This window comes from Lipotes vexillifer, unplaced genomic scaffold, assembly GCF_000442215.2.
Source record: "Lipotes vexillifer unplaced genomic scaffold, Lipotes_vexillifer_v1.1 scaffold566, whole genome shotgun sequence".
Lineage (NCBI taxonomy): Eukaryota > Metazoa > Chordata > Mammalia > Artiodactyla > Lipotidae > Lipotes > Lipotes vexillifer.
In genome coordinates, this window is record NW_006799689.1 from 1,339,582 (window position 1) to 1,355,608 (window position 16,027).

The 16,027-nt window shown below is 35.9% G+C and overlaps 1 protein-coding gene across 1 annotated transcript in view; it reads right to left on the reverse strand.

The window, feature by feature from the left end:
* Window positions 1-16,027, reverse strand: part of SPATA17 (spermatogenesis associated 17) — a 193,683-nt gene that overhangs the window by 68,732 nt on the left and 108,924 nt on the right. Inside the window, exons 7-8 of the mRNA XM_007471860.1 lie at window positions 6,099-6,302; window positions 1,470-1,618 (exon numbers count right to left, since the gene is read on the reverse strand). Coding sequence (XP_007471922.1) covers window positions 1,470-1,618; window positions 6,099-6,302 — 353 coding nt within the window. The remainder of the gene's footprint in view (window positions 1-1,469; window positions 1,619-6,098; window positions 6,303-16,027) is intronic.

The following is a 16,027-nucleotide window of genomic DNA, read 5'->3' on the forward strand; positions in this document are numbered from 1 at the left end:
ATGTGGTCAATTATTTGAGAAGTTAATTTTGTTATTTCATAAACCTTGGCATCACTGAAAATAGAAAAATAATTCTGAATAATATAACTCTTTTGATATCCATCACTAAATTGCACATTTTGCTTGACTAAGTCGAGCAGCACTAATCTTCTATAATCTCTTTACTAAAAGAAATCTACCTCCCCGAAATAATTGGAAAAAAAATGTTTCTTATTTTCTTATTCATTATGTGTTGGCTAACTCATTCAATTACTGAAAGAATATGATGAACACTCTAGAGCTAATATCTCACTTCAAGTAATTGCTATAAAATGAAAAACTTTATGAAAATTACTTGAGATACTTGCCAATTTTATCTTTCATGTGAGTTTGTTCAAAAATTTTTATTTTTCAAGAGTCTCTTCAGAAATGTATGATTAAAATAAAGCATATTATATATCCCTTCTGACTGATAAAACTATCCAAAATCCACCATGCTGGATAAGAGGTAATTCTAGTTTCTTTATATAACAAAACATACTTTGTAATGCATTTTGGAATTATTATTATATAACATATGTAATACGATGATTAGTGCATAGTATATATTATATAAATAAGTAACTGCGGTTTATATGTTGTAGTTGACATATAATTATTTATAATACATAATATATTAAATTATAATAATTTAGATTAGAATAATATAATTGCCTTTTTATTATTTAGTATATATAATAGTAAATAGTTATTATGATATATTACAAAGATAATTACAAGATATCTTACAGAATAATAATAATAATTTTTAAAAGCTTTTCTAGATTTTAAATTGTCTGTTTATAAATTACATATAACTATTGATGACAAATGCCTGAAGAGAGAGGAAGTGCCTTGGAGAAAGATGTATGAATTGAGACCCAAATCAGTGATGCTAATATAACAATTTTAAATTGCATATGCTCTTAGATTGCCCTTTATCTTTCTCAGTCATCTTCCTCAGTGGTGAAGAAACTAAACTCTTTCATTGTACCGATTTATTAAAACTACAATGCCATATCAATGTATCCAAATAAAATTTAGTTCACGTTAAGAAAAATGTTTTTGTTCTGTTGGATCTTATTACAGAAGCATCAGAAATATGAATACTTTCACTGGATAATTAAGGAAATTATCTTCACAGATGCATGGATAGTGGTCACTTATCCCTGTGAAATGCCATTCATTCTTTCCTTTTTCCCTTTGAGTAATATGTATGTATGTGTGTATGTGTATAAAATCAATATCATCGTCAATATCGACCTTATCTAAAACACTTGCATATTGAAAAATGGTTGCTTCTGAATAGGTCAGGGGTGACCTATCCTCACAAATAACAGATTCCTTTTCTCACAAATAAAAGATTCTCTACAATACTAGGAAACAGAAAATATTAAAAATACTTCAGGCACCAAACATGGTACAGCTACTTTTTTTAAGCTAAGACTCACATATTGTCATTCACATTTCGCATCCATTCCTGTCTCTGGAGCTGTGCTCTGGCCTCATATAGCCCATCCATCGGTTCGGCCACTCGCAGCGTCGGTTCCAGAGGCTTGTAGCGCTGTTCCCACACTTCAGAGACATCGCGGAAGGGTCCCTGACAAGAAAGGGTGAGGTAGATAGTTTGTGATTTATGACCAAGGCTACTGAATATCTACAAAGAATAACAAGTAGTATTTACCAGGTTATTTTTAAAGAACAACTTATTCTTCTCTGAATTAGAAAACACATGAAGTAAGAGCACCACATCTTCAAGAAACGTTCACACAAGTGCAAGTGATTATACCAAAAATGTTTTAAATTAGGCAGAATTTTCCCCACTTACATCAAAAGAGTTTTCATGCTAGAACTAGTTAACTTGTAGTTATAAGAGTTGCTTTGTTTTCTAATTTTAAAAAGCACGTTTCTTATAATTTAAAAAGAATTCGCTCCCATTTTGAGTAAGCAAAAATATTAGAAAAGACCCTGGGCACAGTTTTCAAATAGATAGAAATCAGACGGCAAGTTTTTTTTTTTTTTTCATTAAAATAAAGCTTTTAGGTGAATGCCAAATCTTACATTTAACTGGTGGCCTCCTCGAAAATATAGAAGGGCCATATTTTAAATTATTTTAAGTGTTTTTATTTAAATTCTAAATTCTATTGCTTAATAATACAATACAATAGCGACCATTTAATGACACAAATATATAGCAAAGTCCATAAGTTGCAATGGTGTGAAGGGGTTTACAACATATTCCACCTTTAAATTAGTAGTTACTTATAGTAGTTACTAGAACCCACTGGTTATCTAGTTAGTATCTGTATGAAACACAATACAAATCGGAGGTGGCTCGAGATTTTGCTGTGCCGTCAATTACATTTTGTTTTTGCCACCTTTGTTGTGCAGGAGAGAAGTGATATAAAATAGACAAAGATTTCTAATCATATCCCTCGTCCTTAAAGATCTCTTCTTTAAATAGGTTATCACTAACAAGACGCAGCTGGAGTTACTGCAAGCACTGAGTGAAGACTGGGGGGCTAATAAAAAGAAATGATTCACGCCTCATTTATGTTCACTTATGTTTTACATTAATAGAAACCAATAATAGGAACCAGTTACCATAAAAGTCATGGACCGTAAATAACACAAATGGCAAATAAGTATCATCTAGTACTTTTCACAGCTGGATAGGAGGATTGCTATATCTGAAAGTAGTTAATGGATTTTTATTGGAACTCTACTTTTTAAAGATACAGTAACATGATTCCAAGTTCAGGATTAAGAAATCAAAAGAGGATCTTTTCTATAGATTTTTAATCTTTCACTTTGACAAATTCTGTGGTTTGAAAAATAATATTTGGTTGTGCTATTAGGGGCAAATTACTTCTCTAGACCTCTTCTCCTCGTATATAAGATGGAATAATAACTATCTCACAAAGTTGCCCTTAAGATACATAAGACAATATAAGTAACACTCTTAGCATTGTACTTAGAACCTAGTAAATATGCAAAAATTGTACTCCTAGCTTTATTATTATCTTACTACTCTTACTTTTAGTTTCTAGAGGAGTTTGAAAAAGATTTTGAACAATAGTAGCATCAAGTATATAAACAAAAGACCAAGGCTATGACTTTGAAGGGGCCTGCATTCACAAGGAATAAAGTCTTCTTGGTGGCCAATCTCTGCCGTATGACCTTTGTTGATGCATCAATATAACACGCACCCATTTGAGGCTTACTCCACTACTTGTTCTAGAACTTGCTATCTCCAACAAGATTAGGAAATGAAAGAGGAAGCCCTACTTAAGCAGCAAAATTTAGAATAAAATAGACCCACTCTTCTTTTTTCATTAACTATAATCTTCATGACCACAATCCTCCTTAAGAATGTCCATTTTTCTATGTGTTTCAGTACCTGATCCATACATTTATATCTTAGACAATTAATGTCTTGCCTTTGAGCTTAACAGACCACCTTCCTAGTCAGCAAACTTGGCCTCTACTGTCAAGGTTCTCTTATGCCAAAGCTTCTGTTGACTTCTATTTCTGTTGATAGACTCTTTTAGATCTCAAGTGATCACTTATACCAATCATACCTGGAATGAGATAGCATCCCAAATTTCAGACAAAGCTTCAAACTTCAGCTCTGCTCATTATACTCATTTCCAAATACTAATTCCTAGAATGTGTAGACCATTCAGGATTCAACCTGAGCCTATGAGACTTCGTGGGCTCTTAGCTATAGTTCTCCAATATTTGACTTTCTTTGCCTTCAGTCAAGTCCAATTATGAGTCAATTATATTTATATTCTTCTTTATTTTTAATAACCCACATTACAGTCATCTTGTATTTATAAACTTTTCTCAAAGCTTAAATAAGAGAAAATTTTTAAACTTGCTATTATTGTCTCACACATTTAAGAAATTCACCTCACAAGTGCAGATAGACTGTCAGAGTATAAATAGTATCATTTGGACTGTAGTATATATAATCTCAAATGTCCCCAGTGATGTGGGTACCTTTGTATTATAGATGAGTACAGGAAATGGGGTTCGGTCAAAGAAAACCACATTAAGAATCCCCCATTCTGTGAAAACAGGAAAGGAAAGAAGAAGAAAAAAAAAAAGCAGGGAAGGAAGGGAGAAAAGCAAGAAGTCAAAGATGATAAGAGAGAAGGTGGGAAGAGAAGATGGGAAAGAAGGAAAGGGCAAGGAAACAATTAGCAGGGATAATTATTTTGTGGTATGTTAGATAAATGTACCTTACGAGTACGCATGTGGGTATGTGTACCTGTATATGCATACGTGTATGTATATACACATATATAAAATCTTCCATACAGATGTGTATTCCCCATACATATGAATGCAGACCTTTATATAAATGTATATGTATTTTCCATGTGTCTTTATATTTACACCATTGTGGGTGTAATAAGAAATATAGGGCTTCCCTGGTGGCACAGTGGTTGGGAGCCTGCCTGCAGATGCAGGGGACACCGGTTCGTGCCCTGGTCTGGGAGGATCCCACGTGCCGCGGAGCGGCTGGGCCCGTGAGCCATGGCCGCTGAGCCTGCGCGTCCGGAGCCTGTGCTCCGCGCGGAAGAGGCCATGACAGTGAGAGGCCCGCGTACCAAAAAAAAAAAAGAAATATATTTGGTCTTTGTCCCTGGTTCCTGGCACAGAGCTCCTAAAACCTTTGCAATTTCCCGATGATAGGAGTATACTCATGACAAGAATACACCTGAGTTTAAGCTAATAAGGTGACTTAGGCTGGAGTCCCTAGATAGCCTCTGGGTGAGACTGGTCACCAGAAACACCAAGTGATTAGAAGCTTGGCACTTCCCTCCTCCAGGGAGGGGAGCACTATAGAGACTGAGGGAGGAGAGACAGAGACAGGAAAACAACCAACCATGTGAGTGACCCTGGTAGAGGATCTCCCTCCCCTCCCCTCCTTCCTCCACAGCTGAGCTTTTATATGAAGTCACGGTCCCGGCTGACACCTTGACTGCAACTTCATGAGAGATCTTGAGTCAGAGGCACTCACCTAAGCTGTACCCACAACGCTGACCCACGGAAACTGTGAGAAAAGAAACGTGTGTTGGTTTAAGCCATCAGGCTTTATACATAAATATAATATAATTTATTACACAGCAGTAGATACACAGAGGCAAGCCTGTGTAAGAAGCTAACAGGCAGCAGTTCTGGGGGGTGACAGAACTGCTCTCTGGGGGTGACAGAAGTGTTGCTCTCTGGAACTTTTAGGACAGTGACAATCATCACAACCCATCCCACTCCATCCTTTAGCCCTAGGAAGTCATTTGCCAATCATGCTATACTCTAATCCATAGTGAAGATTTGTCTTTGCTTGAGTTTTGCATTGTTTTGGGCCCTCTCTAATTCTCCAACTTATACTTTTTAAATGACTCCCATGCAAATTATGTTTACAAATGTATAGAACCATATGAACCATCAGATGAGAGGCTAAATTAAATAAATTTGATAATACATAGGATTTTTCTAGCAACAACAGGTTATAACAAGTACAGTTATTACAGTATTGTTACATAAAAAGGCTACATCCTAGCCAAAAATCCTACGTGTTAATTTTACACCCAGAACAATAAAATTCAATACCAAGGAAATATTTATTTCTTTGATATATATTTTAAATGTACTTCATTTTTATTATTTAAAATTAGATTCTGGGGAATTCCCTGGCAGTCCAGTGGTTAGGACTCAGCACTGTCACTGCCATGGACCACATTCAATCCCTGGTCAGGGAACTAAGATCCCACAAGCTGCACAGCACAGCTAAAAAAAAAAAAAAAAAAAAAAAAAAAATTAGATTCTGTAAAAAAAATAATTTTCTTTTCACAAAGACAAAACAATAACTTTTTAAAAAAAACAGAAAGAATACGATCACTGACACAATTCTTATGTATGTATACATATAGCTGATTCACTTCATTGTACAGCAGAAGCTAACACAACATTGTAAAGCAACTATACTCCAATATAAAAAGAAAAAAGTGAATAATAAAAGTACGAAGACAGAAAAGTTAAACTGAAAAAAAAAAAAGATTAATGAGTACCTGACATCGTTTCCTATCAATGGGTGGCAGAATTCCGGACCGAGGAAAGGACCGGGCACTTGTGCAAGCCAGCCAGCTGCTAAGGCTGACGGAGTGCTTCGGCTTCACTTTAGGTCTTCGGTGTGTTAAAGGCTTTGCCTGCTGTAACCGCAACTCCCATGGATCAGGATCTTTTCTGAAAGGTGAGTTGTATATACCTGGAATCTAAAGAAGAACAACATCATTTTTATTATTATTTTTTTTTGGCGGTACGCGGGCCTCTCACTGTCATGGCCTCTCCCGTTGCGGAGCACAGGCTCCGGAGGCGCAGGCTCGGTGGCCATGGCTCACGGGCCCAGCCACTCCGCGGCACGTGGGATCTTCCCGGACCAGGGCACGAACCCGTGTCCCCTGCATCGGCAGGCGGACTCTCAACCACTGCGCCACCAGGGCAGCCCGTCATTTTGATTTTTATCCTTCATTTTCACATAGAATAAAGGGAAGATAAAGTTGTACCATACAAATTTTCATATGTTTAAGGACTATGTTAAACTACAACTCTAGTTCTTAACTAGAGGTGGACTTTAGATTAGTCTAAGGATATTACAAAATACACTTTGTCTCCAGACCAACAATTTCAGAATGATTCATGGCTGAAGACTAAACATGTTAAAAACAACTAATAGAAACTAGAGTTTCTATCTGCTACACATGGCATATTTGATATAATTGTATTTGAGAAAAAAATAACAGGACCTTAAGGCATTCATTTTGTATTCTAACCATTAACTATGTATATATATACTTAACTAGCTCTGTAAGTCATACGTTCACTCACACAAACTCAAATATATAATGCTTGAACCACTTTCAGGTACAAACTATGAACTTAATAAATATTTGATTATTTGAAAGATTATTCATTATACAGCCTAATTAATGGCCGCCATTTTAAGTTCTTTAAAATAATAAACTGGTATATATATATATATATTATATACAAACATACACGTGTGTATATATATGTATGTGTATACATATGTATACAATCATTCAAAATAACACCCTGTGTTTAATGAGTTGCATTCACATGGTTAGGTGCATTATTTCTATATCATCACATTACCCTTGCTGTCTATCACTGACCTTGTCACACACTGCATCAAAATAGTCCAGACTTATTTAACACAGTGACTGCTATGCAATGGAGGTTCAATAGATGTATGCAGGATAAATGTTAAATTCAGGTTTAGCACATTCCACTTTCTGAAAATTCAATGATCTTTGAATATACAAACTGCTTAGAACTATATTTTTATTCCTTTCCTATATACAAATGCATATTCATGAAGAAAAGCTATATTTTAAACGATAGGATGACTTGTTTAGTTGCTCTGTAGACATTCTAGACTAATGTAAAGAATGTATCCATTAAACCTCTCTGGTTTTTCCTAAAAATCTGCTTTTCTCTCATGCCACCATCATATCCATAAATATTTCTGGTTGTTATATTTACCTCTTGGAATAAGCAAGTCCAAAGTATTATGACTACCTACGGTAGTTGTCTTTGAAAAACTATCCTAGGAAATTTTATATTTCTAGCCTAACTCCTCAGTAAGTATAAACCTCTATCTAATACCAACTCAGGCTAGATTCCGTGTCCTATCCCCAATGCTTCCTTAATAGCCTGGGGACAACTCTATCACACTACTTATTACATTGTTTCAAAATTATCTTTGTGTGTGTCCATCTTCCCTAAGCAAGCCGCTGGAGCACAGGGACTCTATTTTAGGTATTTTTGCATCTCCAGGGCCTAGCAAAGTGCTTAACACATAGTAGACACTCAAAAAATGAATGCTAAATGCTTATGTAGAAAAACAATGCACTGTTCAGAAAGGCCCATAAAGTCTCTATTTTACTCTTACTTTCTCGAGCCGCATAAATATTTTAGTAAAATGTTTGAGTTTATTTCAAAATCTGATTGACTTCCTTCAAAGTTATAGATTATATCCTTTTCATCTTTCTTAACACTTCAGCTTTAATTTGCTTTTGAATACACTGTGATCTAGAACTAAATTATCACAGACCCACTGAGTCATCTCCAACTCAAATTTTTCCTACGCTAAGGAAAAAGTTAATGTAAATATATTTACCTATTTAAATTTTTTCTTGAATTGGCTCTTCTTTGAGACTTTTTTCCCTATACAATTTACATAAGATAAAAGTATTGGAAACATTATAGGCATTGTATAAGCCATTTTGAATGTCATGTTAACATTCGCTTACTATAATACTAAATACAGAACAAGGTGGACATGTAAACAGATATTTTTAATGATGTTAATATAAGAAAATTAATACACATACGTATTCAAAATAGCTTTTGGTGAACAGTAATTTTTAAGTGGATGGTAATTTTTAAGATGAGTTTTTGGGGTGATTTTCTAAGATGAGACTATATCAATTGTAATGAGAGAAAAACAATATTATACTAATATTATACTAAATATTATACTAAATAGATATTATACTAAAAAGACTATTATTATTATACCAAATATTATACTAAAAAGACTACTCTGACATAAAATAGAACTAAATCTACATAGTCTATGAAAGAGATATAAGAGAATACCATCCTGTTTAGTGATGATCTAATTAACTGAAGTCTGTTAGTTTATCATTTCCATAATCTTACAGATTAAAATGGTAAAATGCATACAGTATAACTAGATTATAATTTACCATTTTAAAATATCTATCTACCTGAGTAACTGCTACCAGCTATTAACTTTACCCCCATTAGAAATCTTCCTTGATCTCCTTCACATTTGCATGCACATGTATACATAGGCTAGATGGGAAATGCAAATAGATCAGTAGACATGATAGCTTTCTTAAATTATATTTTGCAACCTATATGGAGATCTCCTCATGTGTATTCTCTTTGCAATTTAAATCATATATAGATAGAAAATATATTTTAATTGAATGGAAAATGTATCATTTAAAATCTTCAAGGTGTCAGTATTTTAGAAATTAATTTAATACATTTGGCTAACTTTTGTCAATGAAAACGGTCCAGTCCCCCTCAATCCCTACAGCAAGCAGAGACCCTATCTACTTACATTAATATAGTATCCATTTAATTATTATTTCTTTAAGTTAACAAAACAACCCAAACTATTGTCTCAATTGCTATATTTCATTAATTTGTAAGCCACTTTGTGAATAATGGTTTGCTATGGATTTTTAAAAAAGTATTACTATGAGTCACAGAAGACAAAGTTAATCCTCGGGGACTATGACATATTTTTCCGTTTTCACATTTTTCACAACTTAGAAGGGCTAATGCCAAGCTAGCTTTGGGGACTTCATTTTCAGCAATAATTTTCTAGAGTGACCAACACTATGGGGAAATCTGTGCTAACTGTTTAAAAAAAAAAAAAAAAAAAGAAGCCTACAACTGAGTTATTTGCAGTACTGTCATGCTAACATTCAACTCAATAAGACCCAAGAAATCTCAGGAGAGGACTCTGCTAATAGCTTCTTACTGACCTCCCTGTATCAGGCCCGGCTGCTGACTGGTGGCCCAGTGGTGAATACAGCAAATGAGGTGTGAAAGCACTGATTTTTTTTAAAGGCTATGATTCTGACTCGTCAAAATGAAAGGAAAAAAAAAAAAAAAGGCAGTGAGTTATATAATAGATATATATTTTTCTTGAATTTCTCCCCTTCAGACCTTCCATCATGGGAACTTAAGCATGACCTAGAATATTAATTATGCCAGGTTGAACAGCGAGCAAATGTACCATTTGTTACCCGGTCACCCTTAGCATTACATTAATATTTTGAACCATTCCATATTTCTAACAATCTATCATATCAGTTGGCTCTTTTCTTCTCAGTTTTTATTCTTCTACTGAAGTATTCTAAGGGAAAGTACTTTAAAAAATGCAGTTGACTTGAAAACAAATGGATATACTTGCTATATTTGGAGCATCTACTGCTGTATTTCATGAAGAATGTTTTTATGGTCATTTTCCACTCATACACTGACCTTTATTTTGTAATTGCCTGCGGGAAGCCATAGTCTAATTTTTTCTCTTCTCTTTGTTATTGAGGTTTACTTTTAAAACGAGTTTCTGTAAAATAAAAAGAATTTGAAACAGGACCGGGTACACCTATAATCCCCATAGCACAATTACTAGTGCTTCAATTTCAGATTTTATCAGATTAGAAACAGTAATTTCTCATGATTTCAAAGTAACTGCTTATTCCAGGGATGAAGAAACTCTACAGGGTATGAGGGAGAATTCAAGTTTTACTTTCGCAAATGACAATTACACAGCAAACAGGAGTCACTGATTGCCACAAAAAGAAACAAAATTAAAAAGTATTTTCTTCATATGCACATTACTATATATAAAATAGCTGAACAACGAGGACTACTGTATAGCACAGGGAACTATACTCAATTTTTAAAAAAATTTTTTATTGAAGTGTAGTTGATTTACAATGTTGTGTTAGTTTCAGGTGTACAGCACAGTGATTGTTATTTACATATATATATATATATATATTATAAAATATTGAGTATCTTTCCCTTCAATATCTTGTAATAACCTATAATGGAAAATAATATGTATAACTGAATCACTTTGCTGTACACTTGAAACTAACACAACATTGTAAATTTTACTATACTTCAATTAAAAAAAGATTTAAAAAAAGTATTTTCTTGCCCCATGAACCAGATTTTATGAATATCATGAGAGATGAACAATTCTAAATGGCGGGCTGTCTAAAATATGTTTGAGTTCTAAGTTTTAGTACAAAATGTTTTTAAAATATAAGACACTAGGCAAGCACAGAAGAGTAGTAAAGGTCTCTAATAACTAGAAAAGTGGAAGTGGGCCAGGGAACTGAGAATGAAATATTTGCCGGGGTGGGGACTGCTGAATCAACACTGACCAATGCTCTTCATCATCATTATCGGGACATACTAGTGCCAGGGGATTTATAAAAATCCCACTCCACAAATAATTGCCCTGCCGTTAGGAGACAGAGTGTTAACACACTGTCACAGGCCAGCGTTTAGTAAGATAGTCTACGTTCAATTACTCTTGCTGAGAACTAAAAGGAAACATGGTCATTTCTCAGATACAGACGACAGTCAAGTTAACCCTCAGATACAGCATCCCAGAAGGAATAATAATTTCATGGAACCATTAGGGATTCACAAAGGATATATTTGGTATGGTTCTTATCTATCTAAGGCAAGAGTTTTATTTTTTTTTTTTAAACTACAAATGCTTTTTCTCGTCTTTCACTCCATTAAGAAATAATATGTTTAAATGTCTTCAGTCAGATTATAGAGGGGGTATGTTAAATGCAGAGCCCCCAGATATAGCCAGCTTTATTAGGTTAACAAATGATTTTTATAAATCATGCGGATATCCTAATCATTATTATATGTTAAAGTATTCTCATGAAATGTTGATTAAAATGAAGAAATTTAAATAAGATACCATTCTCCATATACTAATTTAATTCAATAAATATTGAGCATCTTCTAACTTAGAAACACTTTGCTGGATCTAAGGTGGGTACAGAGATAAATAAAAAGTGATCACTCCCATCAAGCCGCTCTCAGAAGGGGCATGGGGAGAATGATTTTATGACTGACAATAACACAACCAGCCTGTAGTAAGTGTCCTCTAATAACTATTTAAAAGAAGTATACACCAAAAGTTATGGCAAAGGTATATACCCTTTAGAAAACCGCGTGGAAAAAGTATTTGAAGTTTTTCTAAAGATGGGTAGAATTCTGGCAATAATTATCTTGCTCTGGACGCGCAGGCTCAGCGGCCATGGCTCACAGGTCCAGCCGCTCCGCGGCATGTGGGATCCTCCCGGACCGGGGCACGAACCTGTGTCCCCTGCGTCGGCAGGCGGTCTCTCAACCACTGCACCACGAGAGAAGCCCAGATTTTGGCAATAATAAAAGGAAGAAAGGTAGTCCAGGCTAAGGGAAGGGTAAAATCAAAGACATATTTGTGGGAAAACATAGGCCACTGTTCAGTGAACATCACTTTGGCCAGTTTAAGCATGAAGCTATAGTCCGCAGGCTCACGGCCATGGCTCACAGGTCCAGCCGCTCCGCGGCATGTGGGATCCTCCCGGACCGGGGCACGAACCTGTGTCCCCTGCGTCGGCAGGCGGTCTCTCAACCACTGCACCACGAGAGAAGCCCAGATTTTGGCAATAATAAAAGGAAGAAAGGTAGTCCAGGCTAAGGGAAGGGTAAAATCAAAGACATATTTGTGGGAAAACATAGGCCACTGTTCAGTGAACATCACTTTGGCCAGTTTAAGCATGAAGCTATAGTCAGAAATGAGCTTGTGAAGATAAATTGAGGCCAAATTCTAGAAGGTTGCAAGATTGCACTTAATTCTACATATGATGTAGATCTGTTGATTTTCACATTCTCCTTTAGAAGGTAAAAGTCTGAAGCAGGCCCTACTGGTGCACGAAGCGTATAGAAACAGACCCAGTGGAAACCTAAGCAGAAAACACAGTTGAAAGAGACAGAGCAAGCATCAGAACCAGACTCTGATATGGCAGGGGTATTGGAATGATCAGACCAGGAATTTAAAATAACAATGCTTAATAAGATAAGCATCGAAGAGATAAAGTAGACAGCATGCAAGAATGGATGGGCAATGACAGCAGAGATATGGAAATTCTAAGTAGGAATCAAAAAGAAATGTCAGAGATCAAAAACATTGTAACAGAAATGAAGAATGTCTTTGATGGATTTATTTGGAGACCAGACGTGGCTGAGGAAAGGATATATCAACAGAAATGTCCAAAATGGAAAAGCAAAAAGCAAAGCAAAAGAAGTCTGACAAAAATGTAACAGAATGTCCTAGAATGGTGGGACAACTACAGAAGGTCTACCATACACATAATGGGAAAACCAGAAGAAGAAGCAAGAAAGAAAGGAATAGGAGAATTATTTGAAGTAACAATGACTGAGGATTTCCCCCAAATTAATGTCAGGCACCAAATCACAGATCCAAGAAGCTCAGAGAACACCAAGCAGGATAAATGCCAAAAAACAAAACAAAGCAAAACAAAATGAAAAAAAACCCTACACCTAGGTATATCATATTCAAACTTCAAGAAATCAAAGATAAAAAATCTTGTAAGAAGCAGAGGGGATAAACACCTCACTTATAAAGAAGGAAAGATAAGAATTACATCCAACTTTTCCTCAGAAACCATACAAGCAAGATGAGAGTAGGGTGTAATATTCCACCCAGAGTGAACCCTCATATAAACTATGGACTTTGGGTGGTAATGATGTGGGAGGGGTGTAGACAGTACAGTCATCCCTTGGCATCCTCAGGGGATTGGTTCCAAGATCCCCCCCACCAAACCCGCAGATACCAGAATCCGAGGATGCTCAAATCCCTTATAGAAAATGGCGTAGTATTTGCATATAATCTTCACACACACCCCAATACTTTAAATCATCTCTAGATTACCTATAATACCTAACGCAATGTAAATGCTGTGTAAACAGTTGCCTATGCACAGCAAATTCAAGTTTTGCTTTTTCGAACTTTCTGGGTTTTTTTTTCTTTGAATATTTGAATCCATGGTTGGTTGAATCCACGGATGCAGAATCTGAGGATATGCAGGACTGACTTTATACGGCAACTTCCCGCTCAAGTTTGCTGTGAACCTAACATTACTCAGAAAACAGCCTATCTTAAAAAAGTTAAACACATGTTTAACATAAAACACAACAATCCCATTCCTGGGAACTGATACAAGAGAGATGAAAATATATGTCCATACAAAGACTTGCATGCAAATGTTTATAGTGGCATTATAGATGCCAAAAATTCGATGTAATCCAAATGTTTATCAACAGGTTAATAAATTAACAGAATGCAGTTACCCATAGAGTGGAACACTATTCAACAATAAAAAGAAATGAAATACTTGCATATACTATAACATGGAAGAATCTCAAAAACATTATGCTAAATAAAAGAAGTTAGATGCAATACCACATATTGCCTAATTCCATTTATATAAACTGTCCAGAAGAGGCAAATCTAGATAAAGAAATGTACAGAGGCATGAGGTACATGGAAATCTCTAGACCTTCCACTCCATTTTGCTGCGAACCTAAAACTACCCTAAAACAAGCTTCAAGCTTATATTTAGTCCCCCTCCATCTGCTCTGCTTTGAACCCCTCTTACCCTCTACAGGGAAGCCAGAGTAATAACTACAAATAAAAACATTGTTTTGGTCCCTAAAAGACTATAAATGGGGACTTCCCTGGCTGTCCGGTGATTAAGACTTCGTCTTCCAATGCAGGGGGTGTGGGTTCAATCCCTGGTCCGAGCAATATTGTAACAAATTCAATAAACACTTTAAAAATGGTCCACGTCAAAAAAAATCTTAAAAAGAAAAAGACTTTAATCGCTTTTCAATGCACCTAAGAAAACCTAACAAGTTCTTAACAAAGTCCTTTGTTCTGTTCCAATCTCATTTAAGCCACTCTAACCATCCGTCACTACACACCGTCCACATTGGCTTTCTTTCATTTCCTCAAAACATGCCAGGCTCTTCCATGACTCAAATTCGTCAAAAATGTTTTCTCCATCTGCTTATTACTTGCCTGGCCAAATTATACGCATCCTTAAAAGCTTCACATTAAATATCACTCCTTTAGAAAGACCTTTTGTGACCCCATACACATTGTCCTACTATATTATTTCTCCCAAAGTTCCCTGTTCATTTTCTTCATGGCACTTATCACTTTAAGTTATTCACATATATGACTATTTGTTCTTTAATGTCTATCTCCCCAACTAGAATTTAAGCTCCATCAGGGTAAGAATAACGCCCATTTTCCTGACATTTATATACTTAAGTTTGTAGTTCTCAACTCTGGCTACACAGTAAGTTTATTTGGGCAACTTGAAAACTACTATGTCCAAGCTCCACCCTAGATCAACTCAGGTGGAATCTTTGAAGCACGTGTCTAGGCATTAGCTTAGTTTTGTTTTTAAAGAAGAGCTGAGAACCCTGACTTATTACCCATCTCGATACCTGGCTCAGAGTAGACAATCAATCCATGTTTATCTGAATGAGTGATATAAGATCAGAAGGCTGTAAAAGGAAGCAAAGCCCGTTTATTCAGAAGTAAGAAGAAAGAGCAGTGGAAATAGAAGAATGACATGGAAAGGGAGTATTTTATAGAAATAGAATCAAAAGACATGGATAATAGGTTAATCAAGATACAAGGTACACTACCAGATGTAAAATAGCTAGCTAGTGGGAAGCAGCCGCATAGCACAGGGAGATCAGCTCAGTGCTTTGTGACCGCCTAGAGGGGTGGGATAGGGAGGGTGGGAGGGAGGGAGACGCAAGAGGGAGGAGATATGGGGACATGTGTATATGTACAGCTGATTCACTTTGTTATAAAGCAGAAACTAACACACCACTGTAAAGCAGTTATACTCCAATAAAGATGGTAAAAACAAAAAAGAGAGGATGAAGCATACCAGGGAGTGTGGAGTTACAGAAAATCTGGTCTTCAGAACCCCAGCAAGAGTCCGCAAGAAGAGCAGTTATGTGGGAATATTCATCTCTGTTTGGGGGATGTTAGGACTGAGCTTCCCACAAAGCATTCAGGTTGAAAGGTCCAGTGTGGCATTGTCGGAGCAGTCTGGAACTTAGGAAAGAGGTCATAGCTAGCAACCGGAGCGTTTTCTGAATAAAAATGGCTGAAGGTGTGAAAATGGATGGAGTCACTGAAGGGGAGAATAGAGACTGAGGGACTTTTCTCCAAGAAGTCTTAGGGATGTGTACATAGGAAGTAAGTGGGAGAAGGGAAGCTCACGAAGTGAAGGGCAATGGAAAG